The sequence below is a fragment of the Sciurus carolinensis genome, chromosome 5 (genome assembly GCF_902686445.1).
Source record: "Sciurus carolinensis chromosome 5, mSciCar1.2, whole genome shotgun sequence".
NCBI lineage: Eukaryota > Metazoa > Chordata > Mammalia > Rodentia > Sciuridae > Sciurus > Sciurus carolinensis.
The window spans coordinates 167,597,107-167,624,662 of record NC_062217.1 but is presented as its reverse complement, the minus strand read 5'-3'; the positions used below and the strand labels follow the sequence as shown (position 1 = coordinate 167,624,662).

The following is a 27,556-nucleotide window of genomic DNA, read 5'->3' as shown; positions in this document are numbered from 1 at the left end:
CCCACGTAGCTTACCCAGCCCCAAGATTATCAAATCCTAGCAAACTCTGTTTTACCCCTGTGCCCACTACCCACCCCCACCTCCCAGATTATTTTGAAGCAAATGCCAGGTAGCATTATTGCATCCATTAACATTTCTGTTTGAATCTTTAAAAGACAAGGACTAGGAAGGGGATTTCTATAGGCTAAATCTTTATTTATTCTGCTCCTCTCTAAAGAACCAGCCCTGCCAAACCAGAAAATATGAGTAGGAGATAACCACAGATTTCAGGTCCATGGACTGAAACTTCCTGAAAACCTAGTGCAAATAACGACCAGGTTATTGTTCAAATGCAGATTCCTGGATCCAGACCCCAGATATTCTGGTTCAGGAAGTTGGGGAAGGGGCTCAGGAGTGTGCACTTTAACAGGAACATTCTGGATAATCCTGATGGAGATGCTTTTCAGTTCCCGCTTGCAGAAACGCTGAATTGGAACCTCTGTGGCAGGTGGCACTGGTGCCCCTAAAACCTGGGTTCCCCTCCTTGTCTACTTCCTACCTTGTTCAAATGGCTGGTTGAGGCTGGTCCTGCAACACAGCCTGGGTCAGTGAATACAAAGGTGCCAGAGCTCCTGCTCTGCAGGCCTTCTGCCTGTCACATTGTCATGGGAAGACACAATGCCTTGGAGCAGCCACAACCCGCCTGGAATGATGCAGGGGACATGAACCCACACGCTAAATGTGGGTGGCAGGGAGAGGAAAAAGGGGTGGGTGCTCAAAGCCACCACTGAGCTCATAAACCCCTCAACTTCAAGTGCCCTGCCTCTGCACTTCCTGCTGGGTGAGGCATGAGCCTCCCAGTGTGGAGGTTTTCTGGAATTTTGTCTGTTATTTGCAGCCAAAAACACCTTCAAAGAACCACCGACTGTGATGCCAAGAAGCACTTGTTTGGTAGAGAACAGACGTCAGGCACAGAGAGGGATGACAAACCACAAAGCGAACGGTCGCGTGCTGAGACAGTCTTCCGTAATATAAAAGGCAAACCAGTGCCTGAACCAGACTCCTGCCTGTCCACCGCCCAGCCCCCTGATCAGCACCGGCAGCTCCCTGAAGATGAAGCTGTGGCAGGCTTTCGCTCTGGCTGAGAAGCGACAAGCCACGTGAGCACAAGAAACCAGGGACCCATGTGGGTATAAGAATGCATAAGACAGGACCCTGCCTAGAAAGACAGGCTCGTGTTAGAGACAAGCAGCAGGAACATGGAGCCAAGAAGCCCAGCAACACTGGCGAAGTCGGCACCAGGAGCAGAAGAGCCTGAGGCATGAGGAGCAGCAGGAGAACCCTTGCCGCCACCACCGCCTAGGATGGGCGATGCCACAGTTTCAGGCAAACATGTGATTGCGAAGGTGAGCAGGGAACTTGCGATGCCGAGGCGCAGAGGCCAAACCTCCCTGGATGAAGGACTTACTAGCTCCTCGCTGGGAGTCTAAACCCAAGTTCCTTTCGTGTGATTTGTTGACATGCACCCAGGTGAAACTTGGGAATACAGGGTCCTGAATTGCAGCACGTTAGTCTCAGAGAATCACAGGGCCTCCGGTTAGGGCACCCACACCTGCCGGACAGCACAAGCCTCCCTGGACTAACGGGGCTTCGATCAGTTATTCAGATCACTCATGGAGAACCACACGATCTCAGCCTCGTGCAAAGCACCAGGGTTAAAACATCAGATGCGAACGGCCCCTGTGCTCACTCCTACAGTCAGTCTCTACATGGCAGAGACCAAAATGAGCCCTTCGGTCAGCCTTGCGAGAGGCATGGGGAGGTTTTCCACAGAGGAATAAAACTTAGGCCGGGTTTCAGGGGATGAGAGGGTGTTACTAGTCAGGCTTTCTCAGGTTAGAGAAACTTTAACAGCTATGCATTTAAAGCATGTTAGGGAAGAAAGACAATTGGCATACCAACCCCCAACTTCACAGATAGAGCTTGGGACAAAAATACAATAATACACTGAAATGAAGAGGAAGCAATTTGAAAAAAAGATAGTAAGTAGATACTCATGAAGTGGTTACAAGAATGGCGAGCACCAGGAAGGTGCTGGTTACGCACTGACGGAGAAAGAAAGGGCTGTGGACTGGGAGGGACAGAACATTCTAGGCAGTGGGAGTTAAATCTCCTAAATGAACCTCGTGACTTTGAGATGGGGTGAAGGACAGGTGGTCAGGGTAGAGAGTAAATGATGGGGTTGGAAAGATGAGGGCTAATTGGTTAATTATCAAAGAAAAGGAAACGGATTGCCAACACTCCCTGGGGAATCTCTCCTCCCCACACAAGGAGTGGCTAATGACCACCCAGGGCTGCTCTTGTCCTGCCCTTAGACACTTAGCAGGTGGGGAGGGAGAAGAGTCCCGGGATCTATAAAGAGGCAAGACACACCCACTCCCTCAGATAACCAACCCTGGTCCCCTTCTCTGTCTCTCTTTAAATAAAACTTGCTTTCTACACTTGCCTCCGTGTTTCTTGGGTGTTTAGTCTTCAACCCCAGGGGAACGAGGACGCGATCCAGATTTCTAAGATAGGTATCAACTGGGGATAAGGCAGTATATCATTAGTCATCCCACAAAGACTTTCTGAGCACCCACAGTTTGGTAGGTACTTCCAGGTCCTGGAGAGGTGGCGGAAAGAGAAGAGAGAAATCCCTGCCCTTGGGAGAAAAAGGCTTCCAGAGAGTACTCATGGCGACCCCCTCAAGTACCAAATGAGGGGTGTTTTAGGCAGATTTTTCATTTCTGAGACCAAAAGACCTGAGAAGAACAATTTTAGAGAAGAAAAACTTATTGGGGGCTCAGTCCAGAGATGGCCAGCTGCATTGCTCTGAGCCTAAGGTGGGCAGAACATCATGGTGGAAGGTGTGGCAGAGGAAAGCAGCTCAGATACGGCGCCCACCGAGAAGCAGAGAGACATCTCAGCAAGGACAAAATATAAACCCAAAGGGCACATCCCAGGGACCCATCTCCTCCAGCCACACCCTGCCTGCCTACAGCTACCACCCAGTTAATCCCTATCAGGAGATTAATGCACTGGTTAGGTTAATCATTTCACCTCTAAAGCTTCTTGCGTTGTCTCACACATGAGGTTTTGGGGGACACCTCATATCTAAACCATAACAAGGGCACAGACTGTGAGGACCATGAGCTGATTATCTTCTCATGCCTCTGTCCCATCCCATGAGGTCTCCTTGAGGGCAGGACACCAGGCCTTCCCAAGGTGCCCACCAGGCTGTTGTGTGGCCCGGGCCTCTGCTGGGTTGACTCCCAATACTCATCGTCCTCTCCTGGGAGAGGTGTCCCCTCCTCCAGTGCCAGCTCCCCCAGCCCTTCTCCCTGAGCCTCCTGTCCATGGAGATCCTTCTCCTCCAGCAGGGCCGCATCTCAGAGCCTCGCCCAACACCAAGAACTCAAATTGCAGGGCACTTTGTGCCCAGAAGATCTTCCCATCATCTACCAGCTCTGTGGAGTGGCAAGCACCATCCACGTGACAATTTGCATTGTGCCTTTCCTATTAATAATCAGACAAAGAAAACCAAAAAGGCAGTGGACATAGTTCTGTAAAAATATACTCTATAATATTAGGGCACCTTTGTGAGTGGCGACTATGTCGCCAGCACTCTTGGAGGTAGCTTCGCCTCTTCTCCTCTGTTGCTCATAGTGAGCCCACGTGGTAGACACTGCCATCACCCTCTGTTGACAATGGGGGAAACAGGCGTGGAGTGGTGGCATCACAAGGCCACACAGAGCAGGGTTGGGGTTCCCACATAGGCTGTGTGTCTGCAGAACCCAAACTCCTAACCAGAGCCCAGGGACAAAGGGCCACAACTGATTCTTTCTACCTAGCCTGGTGTGTCCAGAGAAGAGGTGCCATGAGGAGACCAGGACCTGGGTCATTATAACACAGGAGCTCACCCTCCACACCAATTGCAAGAGACCCGTCCACCGATGAACTCTGAGGAGCTTTTTTTTCTAGAAAGAATAACTGTTTTGGGCTTCTGAGCTAAGCCCTTCCGTTCCATTAAGGGCCAGTCAGCAGCAAGACATGTTCCTGAACAGCCACCCAGCAGCACTGGCTGTAGGGCAAGAGAAATATTTGCAGGCGGGATTCAGATGTTCTAAAAATTCAGCCACTGCCTCCACCCATGCTGGGTTGTCAGCTTTGAGCCCAAAATACACACAAGGAAACGCGTGGGGACAGCTTCCACATGGCTCCTCAGGCTCACCCAGAACTTTCAGGTGCAGCTTTGGGGTTCTCCTTGAGGGCGTGCAAAGCCCACGCCACGCCTCGCTCTGCATCGCTCGGGTGTGTGCTCAGAACCAACGTGCTGGACCACTGTGGCAGGCCGAGGGCGCCCAGCCCAGCTCCTCCAGGGCCACGGTGTTCCTACACTTAACCTTGATCTAGTCTATATTTTAAATACAATCAGGCTAAATAGGAAGCGAAGTTCTGCCTGCTGTACCATCCTCCTTAGCAGAAAACTCACTTTCTCCAGGAGACAGAGTCAGATGTCTGCGTGACATCAGGACAAAGATGAAAAATACAACATTTGATGAGCAGCCACAGTGGTGTGGGGGTCTCTCAGGGATAGGGCATGGGGTTCGGTCTACACAGTGGTAATGATTGCGTAGGTGTCTCATCTCCCACCAGACCAATCCGCATCTAAAAGAAGAGTCTTTATGTGATTTGCTTCTGCAGGCCCTAGGCTAGCCGTTTTCTGTTGTGCAGAAGCACCCAGGGAACTTTTAAAGTCACCTACTTTTAAAGTCCCCCAGGCTGCACCCCACATATAAGTTAAGTCAGAAACCCTGGGAGTGGTAGTTTGGCATCTATATTTTTTAATGCTCCCTGGGAGCAGTCAGTGGGCAGGCAAGTTTGAGAACAGTGTCCTAGATCCTTGTTTCTGAAGTAACCCTTCTCAAACTCTGGTGAGTGAAGAGTCACTGAGAACCTTGTAAAATCCAGATGCCTACTCAGCAGGCCTGGGGTGGCACCTGACATTTTGCTTTTCTAACAAGCTCCCTGGTGGTATCAAAGCTGCTGGTCATGTTGAGCACCAGGGCCATGAGCTGGGGCTCTCCAGGAGCTGTTCTGCCCCGCTCAGGGACACTTGACAGCACCTGGAGACATTTCTAACCCTTGGGACAGGGGACACTGCTAACCATCCTCCTCTACACAGGTCAAATCCTACAACAACTAGCCAGCTGATATGTCCCCAAGGCTGAGGACGAGAAACCCTGTGCAAAGGACCCAGCCCAGGACCTGTACCTAGGAGGCCCTCAGTTTGAGAGGCTGAAGGAATGATGTATAACCACAATGCTGGTGTTGTTGTGCTGTTTGTTGAACTAACCTAGCCAACAGATTCTTATTTCTCTCTTTGAGGAAGTACCCAGTAGAAACACCCTCTGTCTGCTGGGCAAGACACGATCATTCCATCAACAGTTGCTGAAGGCCTACTATGTGCAGCCCATTGCTCTAAGCACTAGGAATCAGGATAGACCCTTCCTGCAGAGAATTCACTCTCCAACAGTGGCAGACATCCACTGAAACCTGAGCAAGCGCCTCCCACGCACCATCACACAGAATCCTCATGAGGTAGGTCCTAATTTTATACCCATTTTACCCATAAGGAAACTGAGGCTTCAAGATACTAAGTAACTTGACCACTGTCCTATAGTGAAAATGTGACAGATTTGAACCCGTATCTGTCCAACTCAAAATATCCAAGTTCTTCTGCAAAGGATGAAGTCCCATTTAATAAACCTAAGAGATTTGTCCCTGTCTTAAAACTGTGGTCAGACTACAGAAAGAACTCTCACTATTTGGGCAAGCGATCTGGGCGGACTCAGGGAGCTGAAGAGTTGGGAAGCCTTTATAGGCACTATGTCTGGCCCCTGTTGCTTCCTGTGGTCCCCTCCAGGGTCACCAGTAGGGGGAGGGGCAAGGCTCTGGCCTGCATCTCTCAGTCCTGCAGAAGCTTCTGCCTCCAGGGCCTTAAAGTCTTCTCCCCATTACACATTTTCCTCATTGTTACGCCAGTGGAAAAGGGATTTAGAAGAGAAGACATAAAATGACTTTTGTTAGACTTTAGAACCAGTGGTCAGCAGGGAAGAGAAAGGGTTTTCCCATTTGCATCAGTTTTCATTCCCAAACACAAATGCAAAGGGAGTTTCTGAAAGCAAAGATTTCTCCCCACTGCAGGCTATTTCTATGTCCCATTTTTACAGAATCCTTGTCACCAAAGACAAAACATGAACCAAACAAGAGGTATAAAGATCAGTCCCACAGGGAACTTAGTGGTTTCTAACAGACTTTTCACCTTCGGGCAAAACAAAACTAAATTCTGCAATGACCATTAGGAACATTTTGTCAGGTGCCCAAAACTAACACTGGAGAAGAGGCAAATGGTATCGTGAAAACTAAATGTCCATATGTAAAAAGATTGGAAATAGATGTCTAGCTGGCCGCAGTGGTGTGTGCCTGTAATCCCAGTTACTTGGGAGGCTGAGGTAGAAGGATTGCAAGTTTGAGGTCAGCCTCCCAACTTAAGAGGCCATAGCAACTTGGCAAGATCCTTTCTCAAAATAAAAAGTAAAGAGGGCAGGAATGTAGCTCAGTGGTTAAGCACCCCTGGGTTCAATCCCCAGTACCAAAAGAAAACAGATCCCTATCTCTCACCCTACACAAAAGTCAACTTGAAATGGATTAAAGACCTTGGAATAGGACCAGAAACTTTGCAACTGCTAGAAGAGAACACAGGGAAATGCCCCAACACTTTGGCTCAGGCAGTGAGTTCCTAATAGGACTCTCTAGTTCAGGAAATAATGCCAAGAATCAATAAATGGGATGGCATCAAACCGAGACTCTCCCGCACAGCAAACAGCTAAGAGTGTGAAGAGAGAACCTACAGAATGGGAAAAAATCTTTGTCGGCCACTTTTCTAACAGAGAACTAAGATCTAGAATATATAAAGATTTAAAAAACTCAACACCAAAAAAAAATCCATTCAACAAATGGACAAAAGAATTAAACATACTTCCCAAAAAAAGAAAGACACATGGCTAACTATTACATGAAAAAATGGAATTTGCTCAACATCACGGCCCCAGGAAAGTGCAAATCAAACCCACACAGAGGCTCAGCCTCTCTCCAGTTAGAATGGCAATCACCAAAAACACAAATAATAATAAACACTGGTGAGGATGGGCGCCGGGGCCCACACGCTGTTGGTGGGATTATAAATTGGTACGGCCACTGTGAAACTGGTATGGAGGTTCCTCAAAACACTAGAATGGGACCCACTGCGCCACCCAGTTACTTAGCCAGAAGAATGAAAGGCCGCACACCACAGCCATACATGTGTGTTCATGTATGTTCATGTTTATAGCAGCACAAGTCACAATAGCCAAGTTATGGAACCAGCCTAGGTCTGTCAAAATTCACATGGAAATAGAAAATGTGGTGTGTGTCCACGAGGGAGTTTTATTCAGCCACAAGGAGAATGAAACTCAGCTGTTTGCAGGAAAAAAATGGAAGTGGAGAACGTCATGATACGTGGAATAAGCCAGACTCAGAAAGCCAAGGGTCATGCACTTTCCCGCACATGTGGACACTAGGAAGGAGAAAGGGGCAAAGGGATCTCACGGAAACAGAAGGGAGACCACTAGGGCAGAGACGGGACCAGGTGCAGGGAGGACAAAGGGAGACACGGGGGAGTGGAACTGAGCACAGTGCATCGTATGCAGGACAGCCACAGTGAGACCTCACTCTCTGTGATTACTATGCACCAATAAAAAGAAAAAGCAGGCTGGGGAGATAGCTCAGTTAGTAGAGCACTTGCCTTGCAAGCACAAGGCCCTGGGTTCAATCCCCAGCACCGCAAAAAAAAAAAAAAAAAAAAAAAAGAAAAGAAAAAGCATCTCCTCTCCCAAGGATTCATGACCCAACTGCTTGCAAAGACACTTGAACCAGACCGTGGTGCCCTCTGAGGGTTTTCTCAGTAGATGACTCCCACGGATACTTGGGCAGAAGCAGGCCGAGCTGCAGCTTCCACAGAACCTTCTGGGGGAAAAAGCCCAGGCAGTGCTCCCGCTCAGCACCCTTGCCTCCCTGTATCCCAGCCAGTCGGAGAACCTGTGGGCACTTTTTGTGGTGGTTTCCTGCAATCCTCCCACAAGGCTCTCAGACACAGCAAAGAAAAGCCAGCCACACAACACACAGGCTGCAGCCTGCCTTGATTTGCAAAAAAAGCAGGAGCAAGCCTACCTCTGACACCCAGCTCAAGACTATCTTAAACCACCACCGTTCCCAGAAAACAACCTAGAACGTCAACTCCTATGGGCTCACCCTGGGCACGTTTCCTGAAACTGGCAAAAGTGTCACTTGTGCACCGGAGCATCAGTGGGGTTGAGAAAAAGAGCTCTGACCTTGAAACCAGAGAACTGCACTCAATATGAGTTGGACCGGCAGTCCCCTGACGGGCTGGGTGGCTTCGAGGAAGTCACACACCCTCTCTGGGTCTCAGGTCCCTCATTCGTAAAATGAGGAGGCTGAAGATCCCGAAGTTCCTTCTGGTTCTAACATTTCATGACTGTGATGTGGCTCCAGTTTCCAGGGCCAGCACCCTTGCTACCCAGCCTCAGGAGCCAGAGGCACATCTGCCCACACGTCCTGCCTACATGGCCCCGAAAGGCAGCCCAGGCTTGGCACTCCCACCCTTCCCGGATTCTCTGTCTGCCAACTCTGGCCATGTGCTGTGAAATACCAGCTGCTTGGTCACTTACCAGGAAGGGTCTCTTCCTCCAGGATTGTGCTGTGGCATCCGACAGGCAGGCAGGGCCAGGCAGCTCTCCATGCGGCCCCTCCCTCTAGGAGGCTTAGGATGGGCTGGCAGCTCCAAACTTCATGGCCAGACAGTCGAGGCGGTCTGTCCCAGGAGATGTGCTCAGTGCTTGCTTCCCAAATGGTGTGCCCGGCTCACCCGCGTGGGTGCTTCCTCGCTCCCGCTAATGTTAGCTTTCAGCCTTTGGCAGCCACTCTTGGCAAGGGGCTAAACCCAAAGCCCTAGATTCCACAAGAAAGAGACTGCGTTCCCCGCCAGTGCCAGACGGTTCGACCTTGCATCCAATACAATTTTGCAACACTGAGGCCACCCCTGTTGGAGGCGGCCACAGGATGGGAGGGCAGTAGAGGGCACTGGGACATTCCAAAGAAACCAGAGCAGAGCACGTGAACTTCAGCAAGTTCCAATTAGCTACCATGTAAAAACAGGCATCTACTTTAATAATAGTATTATCAAGCAAATGGTGATGATAATGATAGTAATGATAAAAACAACAAGCCCCGATATTTAAGTGCTTACCACAGGCCAGGAGGCAATCTGATAAGTTTTCACACGTGTTATTTTTATAGAAACTCCTTAGTAATTCTATGGGGTGGACCATAGCATTCCATTTTTCATGTGACTTTGAGTAGCTGAAGAATTTGCTTGAGGTTGCAGAGTCTAAGAGCAGAACCGGAAGTCAGACTCAAAGTCCTGTCTGACCTCATTTTCCAGGACGGGAATCTTCAAACGCATCTGATAGCTGACTGCATTTAATTATTCAACGGACACTTATGGAGTGCCTACTTGCGTCATACAGAGTATCAGGTGCTGGCTAACCAAGAGCGGTGCTCTGTGAGTCTAATGTTCCCCAAGAAAGAAGAGCATAGTTTATCCTCCTGGCCAGAGGCTGAGACGGCTCTATATCCAAGTGACCACAAACACTTCTAGACCAAGAACTCAGACCCTGCTGTCCATCCTCCTGACCCTATGTTGGAGGTGCCGAGATCCAGGCAGGTGAAGGGTGTGCAGTGCCTTGAAGTGGGCACAGGGGAGTAGCAGGCACCCTGAACGCCCGCCTCCTTGGGAGCAAGCTGAGCCCTGGTGTGGTGTAACAGCCCCTGGTCACTCTGCGCAGCATGTCAACCTGCCTGCCCCAACCGCTCACCCCAGAGGAGGAGCCAGTGCCCTGCCCAGCCAGAGTGCCGTCCCAGCCCTTCCTTCAGGGGACAGACCCCAGCTTCCCCTTCTGAGCACCTGGCCTGGAGCACATTCGCTGGGTGACTGCTGAGTCTGCTGTGGGATGAGCTGCCTAGGAGTTGCCCGCAGCCCAGAGCCCCGTCCAGGGAGCCTCCAAGCTTCTCTGTAACGGTCACAGTCAAGGCCTGCTGTCCTGCCTGTCTGCTCCTGTTTCTACCCTCCTTCACCCCAGGACCCATCAGCCAGTTCACCTGCCTCCCGCCAGGCTTGGTGCAGCCCCGTGACTCCCGGACAGGGTGGAGCAGGACTTGCGCCTCGGCCTGGAGCCTGATCTCCTCAGCCTCGTGCTGGGCCCTCCTCCCCCAGACTCCCCACTCACCTGGGGCAGCTTCAGGGGCGCCCTGCTCTCCTCCCACCAAGGTGGCTCCTGGCCTGAGCTGAGCCTCTGCACACTGGGGTCCTCTCTTGGGCCATCCGCCCCTTTTGGGAGATCTGGATGTGTCCTTGCCCTGAGGTTTTGATTTCCTAACCCCTTGGTGCCAGCCTTACAGAAGGAGAGGGCACTACGGGTATCAGTAATCAGGCCTGTTGTGGGGTCCTCTCTGGAAACAAAGCCTTCCACACTCTACATCAGAATCACAGGCTGCTAAAATATTTGCCTTCACAGGCATCACTTCACAGGCATTAGGAAAGAAGAAAGCAAAGTCAGGCCCAGGCGCTGTGAGCTGGGGCCTACTGACACCGCAGGCTAAGCCTCCTTCTCACCCTACCAGTTCCTTGGGACAAGAGTAGTGCAGAGACGTCAACCGGAAGACGGCATCTCTGTCTGACTTGGCTCCCTCCCAGGTATCCTAGTAGCTGGGGCCACTGGGGGGTGTGCAGGCAGGTAGGTAGGGGTCCCCAGCTGCTGGGAGCCAGCTGACCTTACAATGCCACCTGCTCAGGGGCATGCAGGTCTGCAGGCCCGGGAGCAAGGTCGCCGGCTAAGCAGGCTGCTGGTGGGTCCAGGGATGTGCCTCCTTAGCTCAGTGCCTCCTGCTGGCTCTGCAGGTGGTGCCTCCTGCTGGTCCTTATTCCTGCACAGTTGTGCCATGAATACACCTCAGAATCTACCACTCTAAGGACACAATCAGCTAGGGACTGGGGTGTGGCTCAGTGGTAAAAGGTTTGCCTGGCATACAGGAGGCCCTGGGTTCCATCCCTAGCACCACAAGACTCGACCACCTGATTTTCCCAGGCACAGAGCCAGGCAGCTGAGGGGAAGGAATCTAATGCTCTCTGAGCACCAGCAGGTGCCCAAGGAACTTCCAGGGCTTCACACACAGAGCCTTCAGAGGTGTTGAGGGCTACTCTCCTCTGTTTCCGGGCAGCCTGTCTCATACCAAAGCCTCTAGTCCCATGTGCCTAATTCACTTTCAACTTTATCCAGTTAAAACCAAAGCAAATCAACTACTCAGTTCCTCGGTGGCACTAGCCTCACTTTAAGTGCTCAGTAGCCACCAGAGGCTAGTGTCCACCATATTGGACAGTGGAGATAGAACATTTTCATGACTGTAGAAAGCTTCCGTGGACAGTGCTGTTTCTGAGGACAACCTCCCCAAGAGTCTGCCTGGCAGGCAGTTAATGATCAGGTTCTAAACACAGCCTTGAAGTCCAAGGAGCTTTCCAGAAGAGAGGGTCCAGTCCTCCCTCTGACTCTCGTTAGCTCTGTAACCATGCCACCTGTTAGAAGCATCATTTTATCATCTGCAAAAAGGGGACACAAACAGAATATCCCTAAGGGTTGAGGCAAAGCTGCATATAAAAGAACTTTGGCCCCAAGAGAAGACTAAGTGAAGAGGAACTTCTACCAAGTACTTGTGCTAGGTGCTCTTAATAAAGTGGCTCATTTAATCCTAACCACACTGTGTACGTGGCACCCTGGGAACCCATTTTGCAGGAGAGCAAACAGGTTCAGAGAGGGCGGTAGCAGCTCTCAGATCACAGAGCTGGACCCTGAGTTGGAACTTGAGCTCTGCCAATATCCAGGCTTGGATTTGTCCTCAGAGTTGAGCTGTCTTCTTTTGAAAGCCCAGAAGCACCGTTGGGGTGGCTGGCATTGGCAGGAGAAGCAGCCCCCCTCTGCTGTGGGCTCAGTGCCGACATGCAGGGGAAGCGTGATGTCAAGTGCCAAAGGGCCAGAGACTGTCCTAACTCTGCAGCCACTTGGTCCCCTAAGTCTTCCCTATTGAAGCCTCAGTTTCCTCCTCTGTAAAGTGTGGGGCCCAACAAGAATGCCAAGTTTCTTCCTGGCTCTAATCAGGAAGACTGTCAAAAGTTCATTTTTCAAACATTGCTGCTGGAACAAGCCCCAACCCACGTCTGATGCCGTTGCTCCCACCAGCGAGCCTAATGACAGGCTGCAGAACGGAGAGCCGGGTCAGTCTGGACACAAGCAATTTGGAAAATCATCACCTTGCCCTAACTGGTCCTGGATTTCCCAGGGGCAGGAGTGGCTCTTTGCTCCCCTGGGTCCAGGTGCACTGTGAACAGGGGCCACAGGGCAGAGGAGCCCAAGAACCAAGGTGGTGGCTATCCTATCCCAGCCACCTGCAGAGAATCTGGCCCCCTGCCTCCAAGGAGATGGGCACCTTCCATGTGGGCACCTCATAAACTGACTTTCCCAGGAGACTTGGCACTTTCCCAAACGCCAGATCCACCTCCCAGGAAATTTGTTTTAATTATAAAACACAAAAGCTTCAGGACTTAAGGGCTACATGTCAAAGGACCCTTTGACTTTTAAACAAGATGCTCACCATGATTGAAGTTGTGCGCAATTACGCAACTCCGCCTCCAGCCTTCAGTTGGCTAAGCACTTCTGAGTCTGTGATCTCACGCCTTCCAAGAGCTCCCTGTGGGCCACGCTGGGTAAGCAGAAGGAACCCCCATTGGACAGGCAGCAACCAAGGCACAAAGAGACAGAACGGCTGGAGACAGACCTCAGTTCCCGGGGCTCCCTACTTCAATACACAGGGGCAGTAGCAGCGACCATCTTTATCACGTTGCGACTGCACACTAGGCATTAGGCTGAGGCTTTGGAAACACTGCAGTTGTCTTGTCACCAACCCACCAGAGAGATGCTGTTTCCCACCTTGTAGATACAAAAGCTGAGGATTGAAACGTTAGGCAGCTTATCCAAGGCAGTCGGTGACAACTGGTGAGTCGCACGTGGACCTGTCTTCCTCCCCAGCCCCCAGAAGGGAAGAACGTTGCTATCAGATCAGACCCGAGGACTGAGATCTGCTGTCCCGGCTTTAGCTAAGGGGACTGCGATGGGAGAGACTGTTTTCCTTTTGCTTAATTTACCCAGTTGCAGTCATCCTCCAGTCTTATTCTTAAACTTGAAAACACGGTGTCACAGCTGGTAATTTTAGAAGGGACTGACGAGCAAAGGAAGAAACAAGGACCAAGTGGGAAGGCGGCGTGGGAGGAAGGGAGAGGAGCTGATCCAATGTGGCTTTCAGGTCCTGCCAGGGCTTCCTCGGCAAGAGGCCAACTGTCCCTCTCTGTTCTTTCCTCAACTTTTCAACTCATCTGCCCTTCGTGATTTAGCCTAGGTCTGTACGAAGATGCTAAGCAATCCGGGAACAATTTAATTCTCTTAAAATGCATGAATAATTGAACGTGACGCCTTTCCAACCATTTCCCCAAGTGGGAAAAAAAGACCCCCTTTAAATAAATACTCAGCAAACACAGCATGGTGGAGTCCAAGATTGATCCAGAAATACATATCTGAACATTAGTGATATGTAGTCCAAATGCCAAATTCTAACCGACCTTTCCATCAACATAGAAGGTGGTCTATAAAGATGAAATCAGTTCAAGCACTTTCAACATAAAGTGAAGCCATCTCTAGGTCCCAGGGTCCTCCATGGGGAGGACCACACAATGTACAGACATGCACCCTAAGCCTTCTGTCCATCTGTGCCCGTTTGTGAGGCAGTGGCTGCTGGGACTTAAAGCCACAGGCTACCCCTGGCACATCACCAGCAGCACCTACTGCACTAGCTAAGCTGGGAACAGGAAACGTCTTTACGCTGCCTGTGCGTATGATATCGGGTCATCCAGCCATCCTCTCGCCAGGATGACCAAAGAGACCCCTAGACGCTGAATTGGACACATACTGTCAGTTCTGACACGTACTATGGGTTCTACTCAAGTCAGCAGGATCTTCAAAATTCAAAAGCTCCTCCCATAGGAAGGAGTCACCTGGTAACTAATAAGAGGGTAGAAATTTGGGGTGGGATTTGCTTTGCCCCTCTCCTGGTGCCTTAAAACATTATTTCCATGGCGAAACACAATACACAATACAACAGGGTACACAAAGAAAAGACACACGTCTCACAGTAAAAGCAATCTTGAAAATGTTTAACTTGCAGCAGATCATTGTGGGCTCCACTGTAGGAGAGATGAAAGCTTCTCTCCTTAGAAAGCAAGATATTTCAGCAGGTAAGAATTCTGTGCCAGAAAAGAAAAAGAGCCAGGTGTGCTCTTCAGTCTCAGGAACATAGAATGAGCTCCTCAAAACTGTTCCACAATGGAGACATGGTCACTGAACTCTCCGAACTAGGAAAATGACAGGGAACCTAACACTCACTGAGTACCAGAAACTGCCACTATGACACGTTAACTGATAATCTCTCTTAACTTCATGGCAATTTGATGAGGCAGGTCTTTGTGCTGTCAAACCCATTCTACAGGTGAACAAACTGAGGTTGGGCATGTAATCAGTATGGAGCAGAGCTGGGTTAAGAATTCAGGGCCGTGGCCTTGAACTTCATCACACCCCCCGTTCCTGGCAGCGTCCACTGAAGCCTGACCATTCAACCTCCCCTGGACTGCTGCTGGATTTGACCTTCATGTGCAACACCTGCTCCTAGCCCCTGTACCTTCTGGCCTTGGCAGGGCTTTTTCTGAAACCTGCTCAGGTTCACAGGCAGAGCTCCTTTGTGGTGAGTGGGTTCATTAGAAAGAAGTACTGAGTCTCCTCCCCAAGGAAAAGAAACATCTCTACCATTTGTGTTAAACCAGTAGGAACCAGTTCACTGGGCAGATAGGGGTCCTGTGGGAAGATCTGGCCTTCTGGATCAAGTGTCAAAGCCCTTAGATCTCCCAATCTTGAGTATCCAAGAGAGGAGCCATTGGCTGCACTTGGCTGTTGAATGCTAGGAATGTGGTCAGTCCAAATGCAGACATGCTGTGAGCATAATATATGCAGGTTTTAAAGTCGTAGTATAAAAAAAAAATAAGAAGGCAGCTTATTGCCTTAATAACTTTTACATTAATTTTACATTGACGTGGTAATATTTTTTGCATACCAGGTTCAGTAAGATATATTGAAGTTAATGTTCCCTGCTTCTGTTTAGTTTTTTAGTATGGTTGCTAGAAGATTCAAGAGTACCTCTGTGAGTGCATCACATACTGGACAGAGCTGGTCTGTGCATTTCCAGAGACCTTCGATTGCCTCCTAAGGATAAGAGGGGATCCCACTGCCTGTTTTCTCAGGGTTTACCTCCTCTGTCACCCCACCTGGCAGATTAGAGGAGAGAGACCTATCAGAATTCTTTCCAGAAGGCCTCAACCAGTAGGAGACGGACAAAGAGGCCTCTTCCCCAAGAGCCCCAAGCACAGGGAAGCCTGAACTTCTACCACGCCCAGGTCTCCAAAGACCGGGAAAAAGTAGGTCCTGGAGCCAAAGGAGCTACATAAAATTCAAGTTATGTATGCAAAGGCCATGTGTAATTTTAAAAATTTAGGGAGCTACATTAAAAACACAAAAAGGAAATAAGTGAATTTCAATGATACATTTTAACCCAGTATATCCAAAACATATCATTTCACATATAGTCAGTGTAAAAATAACCAATAATGAATTTGGTATATTCCTGTCTTCATACTAAGTCTTCAACACCTGGTGTGTATGTCACACTCGCCGCTCACACTTCCCCACGCCTGCTTGACCAGTGGCTGCCCTATTGAACCCTGTGGCTCCAGAGGGTGTTAAAGTCTCACCAGGAGCAACGTGAACAGAAACGCTGCAGAACCTAAGAATCCATGTACCTGGCGAAGGAGACCGTGACCAGCCTTACAAGCTAGGCCACTAAGACGGATCTGTACAGTTTGAGGACAGAGATGAAAAAATGACTATAAATAGTGAAGCTGGAAAACCAGGGTGAAATGACACAGAGACACAGAGCAGATTAAGGACAGTAATCGTCAGGAGGCTCTGAGAACCTAGGGTTTTCTCTTTTCCTTTATACTTTTCCGCATCTTCCAATATGCCAGAAAATCTACAATGTCTAATGTTCATTGAGAAATAATAATTTAAGATTTTTAAAGTGATAAAAACAATGAGCCATGAAATTTTTATGGGCTGCTCTTCCTCTGGCTAGTTCTCCAAGAAGGTGATAAAATGCCCAGTCTTTGAACCCAAAGGCAGCGATGGCGTCCTTTGTCAGTGGGGAGGCTTCCCTAGCTAGTGGGACATTCTCCCTAACCCTTAACGGGGAATGCAAAACACACATACCAGCAAGGGCTGCAGGAAATTGCTAGGTCAGCAGCAGAAACTGGCATCAAGTGCAACTTAGCCTGCATTTGTCTGGGCGGCACAGGCCTCTGCGCCGGCCCAGAGTCCTGCGAGTCGCTATTGTGGGCAGCAGAGGCAGCTGGGAATCGGAGGAAGCGCTCAGACTTGAAAAACAGGTGACCACGCATTCTTTCCGCATGTGCAAAATATGAATCAAATCATTTATAAAATGCCCGCAGCTGTTGGTAGGAGACGTAGGTACTAATTTAGACTCTGACCCTACCCCACACGTGTTTTCAAGTGTGCGTGTGCATGCGCACACATGCACACGCCAGCCCAAGTTCTGGGGATGCTGCAAAGCTCATCCAGAGTGTGCACCTCCACATGTTCCTTATCCCCCAGAGGATGAAACGTAAGCAGCAGCTTCTGCAGGACCACAGGTGGCATTTCGCTTAGGAAAGAACAGGCAGCTCCCTGCAAGTGTGAACGTCACACACGTCGCCCACATCTGCCACCCGTGCTCCTAATGTCAGGTCTCTGTGCAACATAGGCTGCTGTTGCTGTGAGCCACGTCTGCTTCAAAGAGTAAACCAGTGCCCACCCATTTGCCGCCAAAGGCAGTGAGCTAGATTAGTGGGTGCCTATGGCTGAGAGCAGGAGAGGTCAGAGGGTGTGTGCAGGTGGGGGTGAAAATGTTCTGACGTTGACCAGAGCCAGGCTGCACAGCTCCAAGTACACTCAGTCACTGAACTGTGCACTTTATATTCTTCTCTTCCTTTCTCTTTGCTTCTCTGTTTGCAGTGCTGGAGATGGAACCCAGGGTTTCGTGCATGCTAGACAAGCGCTCTACCATTGAGCCGTGTCTCCAGCCTCATTGGTACACTTTAAATGAGTGGATTATATGGTATGTGAGTAGTATCTCAATAAAGTCATTCTGATTTTTAAAGGTATTAAGCACGAGTATGAAAGGAACTCATCTCATCTCACAATAGTGGCGCTTTGAATCACTGCTTTACCTGCATGCAGGAGGGGGCTGACTTTGCCTCTCCTGTGTGAGGACTCGTGTGTAAAGACCACCGTCCTTTGTGAAACATCCAGCGTATCTGTGCCTAAGGAAAGCAATGTGGGCTCTCAAAGTATGGTGAACTTCACTGACCTTTCTGGTCCTCCCACACAGCTGGTCTCATCTGAAGGGAATCTTGAAGCATCCTTCTCAGGAACCGTAGGCAAGGTAGCTGGGCCAGGCCTGGGGCTCTTTCTGGAACAATGAAGAAAGCAATAGATAAGATAATGTCGACGGTAGGAGAAGAACCCTTCCCTGTCATTTTGGAAAAACATATTTCCCAATGAAAGCTTTAAGTGGCTCCTACACCAAAATCCCTTGGGTGGGGGTTAGAGAGAACAAACTTCAGACAACTCATGGCTTGCAGATGCTTCCAAATCATCTAAGCCCCCTCTGCCTAAACGAATCTAGACTCAAAAGCAGATAGAGCTGCACCCCAGAAAAACGTATGACCAGCTCCAGTCTGACCCACTCACACACGGCCAGCTATGGACACTTCACGCCTTTGCAGCGGTTTAGGTTAGATGAGTTAAAGACCACCAAGAAACAAGCGGGGCACGCTCAGCAGAGGCCTCCCTCCCCCAACCACTGCTCACTTATTTCAGAATCTCAGCACATCCAGAGAGAGTAAGTGGGTATATCAAAGCCATCAGATATGGAAAACTTAACCTTTGGAAAACCACCTATTTGATTGACTTTAAAAAATCAGGCTGGGATTCACCCTTGACGCTGAACCCACAAGAATTTAATCTCAGTACCTGTCAGCAGGTTGCTCTTCTGGAGCCAAGTGTTGTGGCTTCGGGTCTCCAGTGTCATCAGGCTCCGGGGATGAGATGCGCACCTCCTTGTGCCCAGCAGGAGCAGGGAGCTCAGGCCCCAACTGCTCCTTGGCCAGCTGGTGCCCAGTTGGGCTGTCCCCTCGCAGGGCAGCTGTGTCCTCCATCGCCTGACAGCTCCCTGGCAGCACTGAGTCATGAGCTACGCCAGAGAGCATCCTTGTAGTACCTGTTTCTGGCAGGTCACCAGATGCATGTGCCCGTGTCTCAGCTGCACTCAACATGATGTCACCCTTCTCTTCCCCAGCAGCTCCTGCCACCTTGCTGGGCTCCTGGGGAGTGTCCAGCACCTCTCCAGCCAGTGGCTCAGGAATGCTCTGGTGGCCAGAGCCATTCTGCATTTCCAGGATGCTGGCAGCAGCTTCAGACTTCCTTTCACCCTCAAGCAGGTCACTTTTAGCTTCAGGCACAATCAAAACATCCCCACAAGGAGAAGAGGCTTCCAGAGCACAGGTAGATCCCGGAACGTCACCTGAACCTACTGTGTGAGCAAAGTCCTCCGTACCACCTTCTCTACGGTGACTGTCAGAGACCAGTGTTTCCTGGTGCTGTTTTCCAGAAGGAATCCTGTCGTCTTGAATGGCGGCCTCTTCTCCATGGTGCTGGGAAGCCACCTGGAAATCAGCAGCTCTCTCTAAAGATGTCCCCTGAGCAGCTCCTGGTGAGGAAAGGCCTGAAGCTAGTGCCTGCCCACCCCTCCCCAGGTGTGAGTGAACCTGGGCTCCCGGGTCTGGCCAGGCCTCTCCAGGCCCCTCTGGCCTCTCACTTCTTGCTGTGAGTGGTACACGGGCCACCTCAACTCTGGCAGCTGGCTGATTTTGCTCCAAGGCTGTCCCCACCAGACCCAGCGACTTGTCTGGAGCTATATCCTGGGACACCAGATGAGAAATCTCAGCCTCGACAGCCAACTCTGACTTCTTCTCCACCTGGAGTCCAGCAGGAGGTGCAGGGAGAGTGGTTGCAGCCATTCCTTGAGTTCCACCTAGAAGCTTCTCTAGGCTTAGTAGTACAGTGAGGTCCTTGCCCACCACACTCCTCCCAACTCCCGCCTTCTCACTGGGTGCATTCTGGGGCTGGGCAGCCGTCAGGGCTCCAAGCATGAACTGTTCAAAGATCCTGGAGATGGGCTCCCTGAAGTCGGGGAGCCCCGCGATGGCGCTGGGCTGCTTGGAGCTCGCCTCTGCACCGCCTGGTGCACCCCTCCTCAGACTTGGAGGCGTCTCCACTGTCTGCTCCCTGTTGCCCTCTGTCTCTCTTGCTGCACCACCCACCATGCTGTCCTCCCTGGCAGAACAGGCTGGAATCCCACAGGGCCTGGTGTCTGGAGCTGCGGCCACTTTCTCCTCCCCTGTCACCTGCTTGCCCTTGGTCAGAAGAAGCGCCCTGTCCAGGTAGGGCATGGAGTCCATGGGTTCCCCCATGTTTCCCGCTTTGGGGCTTCCAGAGCTGGCAGGGCCTTCCCTACCTGCAGCTTCCGGTTGCAAGAGGGAGCCAGCTGGCAGCTTCACAGAGGCAGCCTTTTCCAGGGCAGGCAGGGGCTCCTCCGTGGGGCCCTCAGAGGAAACAGCTTTCGGGCCACTGCCTTCTGCTCCTTTCCTGGCAGCACCATCGATATGCAGGTAAGGGGCGTCAGGAGCAGCGTCTTTCCCGGGGGGCAGGAGACTCTCTGGGTCAGGGCCAGCATGGTGGGCAGAAGTGCCCTCTGCGCCTCTGGGCATCCCAGTCTGCTCTCCAGCTGGTGGCAGGACATCCTGGCTGCTGGGCGTGAGCTGCTCAGTCGGGCAGGGCTCCCCGGGGATGGAGGTAGATGCTCCGTTCCTGGAGGTAAGGCAGGGCTCAGTGTGGGCGAAGCCGCCCCCTGGAGCGGTGAGTGGCTCCTCTGGAGCTGGCTGCATTGCTGGGTCTCCTTCACCGGCACCCCCACCAGTTTCAGCAGCCCTGCCTTCACCTGCTTGCTCCCCGGCTGACGGGCAGCTCTCGAGAAGCTCGTGGGTCTCTGCATCTGTGGTGGCCGAGGTGTCCGGGCACTCCATTTCCAGCTGTGGGGCCGGCGCTGGTTGCTGCCTGTCTTCCTGGGCTTTATCACAGGTCCCTCTCTCTGGAGCATCCTGGGTGGGTGTGACTCTGGGGCTGGCCAGCGCCGGGGCTGCCAGACAGAGCGCTGCATCCAGGAGGGCCACTGAGTCAGGTGGCTGAGGCGGGGCCCCCGCCGTGTCTCTACTTGCCATCTCTGCCTCACGCAGGCCGGAGGGAGGGGGCCGTGCGTCAGCTACCTCGGCAACCCCCGCATCCCAGCAGCATGCCCCTTCATGCTGGCTGCCTGCTTCCACAGCATCGCCCAGCTCCTGTTGGGACTTGTTCAGCCCCTGCCCAGCACAGCAGCTTCCCTCCCCACCCAAGTTCCCTGCAAGAGAAGAGTCTTTTAAAGTGTCTCCTGCATTAAGCAAGACCCCTGAAAGATGGCCACCACTACCTGCTCCCTCTTGCCCATTCTCTCCTAATGCAGGCAACTTCTGTCCTATTGGAGTTGGTGATTCTGACTCTTCAGTTGGAGAACTCTCTAGAACCGAACCTGGAGCATCACAGAGACTAGCTCTGGGGAGTGCACTTTGAAGTTCTGATCCAGATGCCTGCTCCTGTCCTCCACAGGAGGGTGAACACACATCCTCCAGAGGCCCTGTGGGTACATGGACTTGGGAAGGACCTGCATCCTGGGTCTTCACACCTGGGTTGCTTGGATAAGCCTCTTTCCTTTGTGCATGTGGTTGAGTTGTCTCCCTGAGCATATCGATGATGGTTGCTCCTGAGTCTAATTGCGGTGGCTGGAGGCAGTTCTCAGAAGGTGGTGGGGGCCTCTCAGATGCAGCTCCTCTTGGCCAGCTGTCCCCTGGGTGGGGCGGGTTTCCCCAACACTCCTCCTTCAGACTGAACACCGTAAGCCCACCGTCCACTACCGAGTTCTCATCACAGGGAGTGTCTGGCACATCAGCACGAACTTCCTGTCCAGCTGTATGGTGCCCCAGCCCAGAGGATGGGCCTGGGGATGTCAGCAAGGTCTCCCCATCACAGCTGCAGGGCCTCTGTGGGGACAGGTGGCCTGCTGTCTTTTTTTCCAATGTGTTCTTCACCTCCTGAGCTTTGGATACAACCTCTGCAGCAGGATTTGACAGGAAATCTGATTTCTCTGATTCAAAAGCAGGAAGAGACTCCATTCTTCCCAATTGCCCCCTATCCTGAAGTGAATCGGGGCTTTTGGACCTCTCCCAGGTGGCTCCTTCAGGAACAACATCCTCATCAGTTCCCTCTGGGGCTGGGGGCAGGACCAGCTCCTCCTCAGGAAGCGTGTGCTGTGAGGTGGCTGCAGTGGTCACATGGGCGTTGGCCATCACCTGCCGCCCTGCCTCTGTTGACTGAGAGTCGGGCCTCTCTACGTGTCCAGCACCGTTCTTCCTGGGTGGCTGCGCTGAGTCTGAGCTGGGAAGGATTCTGATTTTTTCATTGCAATTTGGTTTCAAAACTTCATCTTTGTCCCCCTTAGGATTGGGCTTGTAGCAGAAGGCCTGAGACTCCTCCGCCCCCAGGTTTTCAGGTAGTTCTGGGGTAGCTTCCTGGCTCCTAGGATCATCTCCAGCTGATCTGGTTTTGTCTCTAGCCACAGCAGGACCTTCAGCATCCTCAGGGGCCTTGGTTCCATCCTTCAGCCACTCTGACCTTCCAGTACTTTCACTCAAAGTCCCAGGAGGAGGAGGGAGCAGCAGCATCCCTGGTGGGACTACGTGACTTTGCTCCCTGCTCCAGAACTCTACTCTCTCCTGAGGTGAAGGTCCAGGAAACTCCCCAGTCCTCTCTTCTGGGTGTTTTCTCTCTCTTCCAAGAACTGAGGCTCCCTTCTCCAGTCCTGCCAACCCTGTATTCATCAGATTTTTGGTTGCTTCTGCAGAAACTGGTATCTCAGCCTTGGAAAATGTCTCCCTAGCCAACCATCTAGATCCTTCTATGGCGACAGAAATATGGGCATCTGTACATGGAATGAGGCTTGAAGCTGGATGCATTTCCTCAGTCAGAGTGAGTGGAGAGGGCTGGGCCCTCACCAGCAAACCCCCAGCTGGCTGACCACCATGACAGATGACTTGATGGGGCTCAGTTTCTTGTGAGTGACCCTGAGCATCACTGGTATCCAGAGTCTTCTTCCAGGAACTGCTGGTTCCTGCAGCCAGAGAAGGACTGGGTGGGTCCCGGGGCAGCTCTGTGCATGGCAGAGGTGGTCCCATTTGCTTCTGGCAGCTTTCCCAGGAGGCAGAATCTGCTTCAGCTTCGCGGGCAGTGCCTGAATGGTTGCTGGAGGGACCACAGGCACTGAGGATTTCCAAGTCACCGGCTGAATGCTGAGGCGGCACCTCCGCTAGGCCTGTTCCTCTGTCTGAGGCTCCTGTGGCTAGACCTTGAGATTCCATGGTCTCAGGTCTTGGGGGGCACTCCTCCAGGCTAGCTGAGCTCTCCTTGCACAGCTGGGCAGCATCTGGGACCTTGGTGGCCACTCGTACAGAAGCTGGCCCTTGCCTGGACTCTGCAGGGGAGCAGCAACCTGCAGCCTCTTTCCCTTGGGACTCTAAGCCACCAGGAACACCACCCTTTCCACACAGCATCCCTCCAGGGGGGGCTGGTGAAATTCCTGTCAACTGGTCAACGCAGCTGGAGGAAGAGGAGTTCTGTGCCTCTTCCCTTGGCTCCTTGTCACATCCAGTACTGGGGACGATGGCAGTCACGCTGTGATGAGTAGAGCTGTCCCCCTCTGGGGCAAATGCTGCCATGGCATCCCCTGGGGCACTTGGGGAAGTTTCCGGTGCAGCTTCAGGACTTGCCAAGCAAGCTTCTGAGGGGCCCTCGGTGAAGGGCGTGGAGATCCAGGGCCACTCCTGCTCCCGGGTTGGCAGTGGGCCAGGCAGTGGAGAACCTCCTGGCCCCCTGGCTTCCTGTAGGAACTTCCTTGACTCGGTCACCTCTGGGGACACGATGCTCGGATCCCAGCTGGCAGCACTCTCAGAAGTGGAGGGGGAGCTGCCGAGCCCAGCGCTGCCAACAATGAAAACACTCAATGTTTCATTGGTTCTCAAGGATGCCAAGGACAGAGCCACATCACAGCAGGTCACTCCAACCCTCCCCCGCTCCAGGCCACCAGCAGCCTCTGCCACAAACATACGGGCCCCCATGCAGCGTGTTGCTCCCCAAGGGGAGCCTCAGCCCTCCCATAACCATTCCCCACGCCCTCCCTTTCTCCAAGTCAGACATTCAGGTGGGGGCTCTGTGCTGGTCAGCAGCAGATAGGGAAATATGGAAACTCTCCATCATGATCTAACAGCACACCCGGGAAGCCATAAAATGGGGGGGTCGAATCAGTTCCTTGTCGATTATGAGAAGGTCCTAAGTGCTCCTGGGAATCCTTTGATGTTCGGGAAAAAAGCCCAAGTAAGCCAGGCCAGGCTTTGAAATGGGAGTTATTCTTGAACCCAGTTAACTTGATTCTCCACCATTTGACAGGTGTGTGGCGAGAAGCACGATCCAAAAGTCGTTTCTGTGTAGTATGGAATTTCTGCATATGACCAGCACGTGTCGCTGGGAAGCTGACATACCTCCGTACCCCTATTTGTCTTAACTTGAACACACTCATCTGGGCCATGCGCAGAAAAAACAAAACAAAGCATGCAAGAAACTCAGAGGAACCGGTTCAGAGTCAAGGAGCTGCTTAGATAGCCAACTACCTGGTTATCAAAGAAGAGCTCGTCACGTGCTCTGCTTAACTGTTGCCCAATTCCAAATAGTTTTAAGTAAAAAATATTATTTTTAAAATTATTATTATTTCAATTAATTTTAAGGCCAGGCATGGTGGTGCCTCCTGTAATCCCAGCAGCTCGGGAGGCTGAGGTAGGAAGATTGCAAGTTCGAAGCCAGCCTCAACAACTGAGTGAGATCCTGTCTCTAAATAAATTATATAAAAAGGTTGGGGATATGGCTCAGTGGTTAAGTGTCCCTGGGTTTAATCCCTACTACCTAATAATAAATAATAATAGTAATAATAATTTTAATATAATTATTTTATAAATAACATACAAAATACAAAATTTGGAAAATAGGAAAAAGTCCCCAAGGTGCTTACCACTTTCAGTGTTCTAGTGATTTTTCCTTTCTCCTTTTTTTCCCTACACAGTTTCTTAGGGGTATGATTTTTATTATTTTTGCAAAGCTGTGACTTTATATAATTGCTATTATTAAATATTTTCTGGTCTCAGGAGAAATTGTTCAATGCACAGCTAACAGAAGTAAAGTGTTTCTATGGCTTTTATCCTTTTCCTTAAAGTTTTCATAGGAAAATAGAGAAGGAACAGTGTGGAATCTTTCCGTAACTGCTGTTACACACATGCAAGTTCACATACTCTAGCCCTGCAGAGTTTTGCTCAAGGCCAGAGGAAGGAGTCTATTCTCCGTGTTCACTACCCAAAGTCCAGGTTTCCATGCAAGGCAGCGTGCACGCATTCACATGTGAGGGAGGTACAGGGAGGGAAGGGGACGTGCGAGCCTATTAAAATGTACAAATACGTGCTATGGACTGAACTGTCTGTCTCTCAAAATCCATATGTGGACATCCTAGCCCCCAGTGTGACTCTCTGCAATGTGACAGGGCTTTAGGAGGTAAAATTAAACTAGGTTATAGCGTTAGGGACCTAATCCAACAGGAACAGAGTCCTTCCTAGAAGGGAAGACACCGGAAGTGCACGAGCGCTGAGGAAAGGCCGTGTGAGCCAACGGCGCCTCTGCAAGCCAGGCAGAGCCCTCACCGGGGTCTTGACCTGGGCTTGGGGCCTCCAGAACTGTGAGAATAAATGTCTGCTGTTAGAGCCACCCAGATGTGGTATTTTGTTATGACAACCCAAGAAGACTAATAAAATTGGCATATGGACATTTATTGTCCTATCCTTTCAACATTTTGGAGATTTCAAATTTTCCAAAATAAAAAATCGAGGAGACAATAGTGGGTGAAACAGACATCAGTGTTTGGCAGGGATCACCCCATTAAACCGTGCTGACAGCTGGGGCCTGGGCACTGCCGCTGCCATTTGCAGACGGGAACTTGGGGAACCGAGAGACCAAGCTTGGCTTTCAACTTGAACGTCTTCCCGTTCACTCTGCCACCAAGAATGAGAATGTCCACGTGGGGCAGGGGGCTCTTCACCTGGCCCCAGTCCAGCCTCTCTGCTGGGCCCATCACCTCCACATGTGCCATCCTTCCAGAAGGTGTGTACCAGTGATCAGCCCTGCAGGCACCTGGCTAATACCTGTGCCCGCCTACAGGACACAAGGCTGGTGCCTGAGAACCTGCTGGCTATGGGCTCCACCTGCTTTTTCTGACCCAAAAGCAGGGTTGACAAGGGTAAAGAAGGAAAAACCCCAAGGGTGAGGTAACCAAGCCCCTCCAATGTGCAGAGGTCACCAAGACTCTCGGGTCAATGGCCCAGGGTGCCCCACATGCAAAGCTACCTGGGACTTGGGTTGGCCTCCTGGGAGGCCCCAGGCCTGGGAGGAACCAGAGCTATAAGGCTATTGGCTCAAGGGACTGGAAACCAACACCTCTGCCATTCCCTCCTGGGAGCCTCCTTTCATCGAGCACTTTACGTCCCATTTCAGCATGTCCCAACCCTTAACTGAGGTCAGTTTAGCAGGCTGTAAGATGAATGGAGGGCTCCTTTTGTTCTGTTTTGTTAATTTTATTTTTCTTTCTCATAGTACTGGGGATGGAATCTTGGCACTTCTGATTCTGAACTATAACCTCCCCTCAAGACTGTTTTATTGATTTTATTTTATTTTTTGACTGTGTCTTCCTAAGCTGCCCAGGTTGGTCTAGAACTTGCCATCTTCCAGCCTCAGCCTCCCCAGTAGCTGGAATTGCCGACATGTGCCACCACACCTGGCTGGGTGTTCCTCTGTCAGCCTGATCAAGGAGCCTGGAACACAGCCCCTTCCAGCCCCCATTATCACACTGGAAATAAACAAAGCCACTTCCTTGCCCGTGCCTCTGATAGGAACCATCCATTTCGGAAGGGTACACGGTTTCCCTTCGGGCTGACTGAAGTCATTACCATCTGGGACAAGATGATAAAAGTTCACTCTATTTTGGCGTCTTGCAAACTTTTGCATTCTTATCCGAGAAGTGAATTTTCCTCTGAGTATAGGACACCCAGCAGCTACCCCTAAAATACAATCCAGACGTTGGTTTATTCTCCATAAGTTGAACACCAGCAATCTCTTTGATTACCCATCAGAAGCAATTTTAAAAACCAGATTAAAGCCACTCACCAGGAACAGATTTGCCTAAGGGCAGGAAAAATTCTAAGAACCGGTCTGTTGAGGACTCTGCATTAATTAAGCTTACATAACGACCTTTTATGCTTCAAGATTGAGTCAAAATGTGTGGGATAAGGCTGCCTCAGAACCCAGCGGGGTGCTCTTCACTGGTTGGGCAGCAAGCAAGCTCAAAGGAAGTCTTTCAGCTTTGGTTTCTGTGTCAAGGTCAAGGTCAAGGTCAGGGAAGGAACAAGGACCACAGCCTCCCAGGGCAGATCCTTGCCCACAGTGCCCTCATGAAGGGTGGGGCATGATTGGCTGAGCAGAAGATGGGGACACAGAAAAGACCTCCCCACTCCTCTGTGAAGACAACCAGATGCAAATGGACTCCTAAATGCATAGCTCTGAAAACATGCGGGGATGGGATGCGTAAAGGGAGGAAGTCGGCTGGCGGTGGAAAATAAATGTCCCTGCACCCTGGACGTTAAGGAGACTGGCAAACAGAGGCAAAAATCTGTAAGGTGGAGAAACGCTACAAACTAAGCACTTACTAAGGCAAAGCCCCTGGCAAGCAGCTATGGTTGCATTTAATCTGCAGGCAGCCTTGCGGAGGGGCTGTTCCGTGGCACGCATGAAGACATTTGCCAGAGGTTCACGACTCGCCTGGAGGACAAGAGGTGCTGATCAAAACAGGACCAAGGCCTTGGGGT

The 27,556-nt window shown here is 51.2% G+C and overlaps 1 protein-coding gene across 15 annotated transcripts in view; it reads right to left on the bottom strand.

The window, feature by feature from the left end:
• Window positions 1-27,556, bottom strand: part of Tacc2 (transforming acidic coiled-coil containing protein 2) — a 177,292-nt gene that overhangs the window by 111,782 nt on the left and 37,954 nt on the right. For 14 of the 15 annotated variants that reach the window (XM_047553047.1, XM_047553051.1, XM_047553043.1 and 11 more), the window contains exons 4-5: window positions 18,432-23,582; window positions 17,767-17,868 (exon numbers count right to left, since the gene is read on the bottom strand). In XM_047553047.1, coding sequence (XP_047409003.1) covers window positions 17,767-17,868; window positions 18,432-23,582 — 5,253 coding nt within the window. The remainder of the gene's footprint in view (window positions 1-17,766; window positions 17,869-18,431; window positions 23,583-27,556) is intronic. The other variant, XM_047553058.1, reaches the window with a different exon arrangement.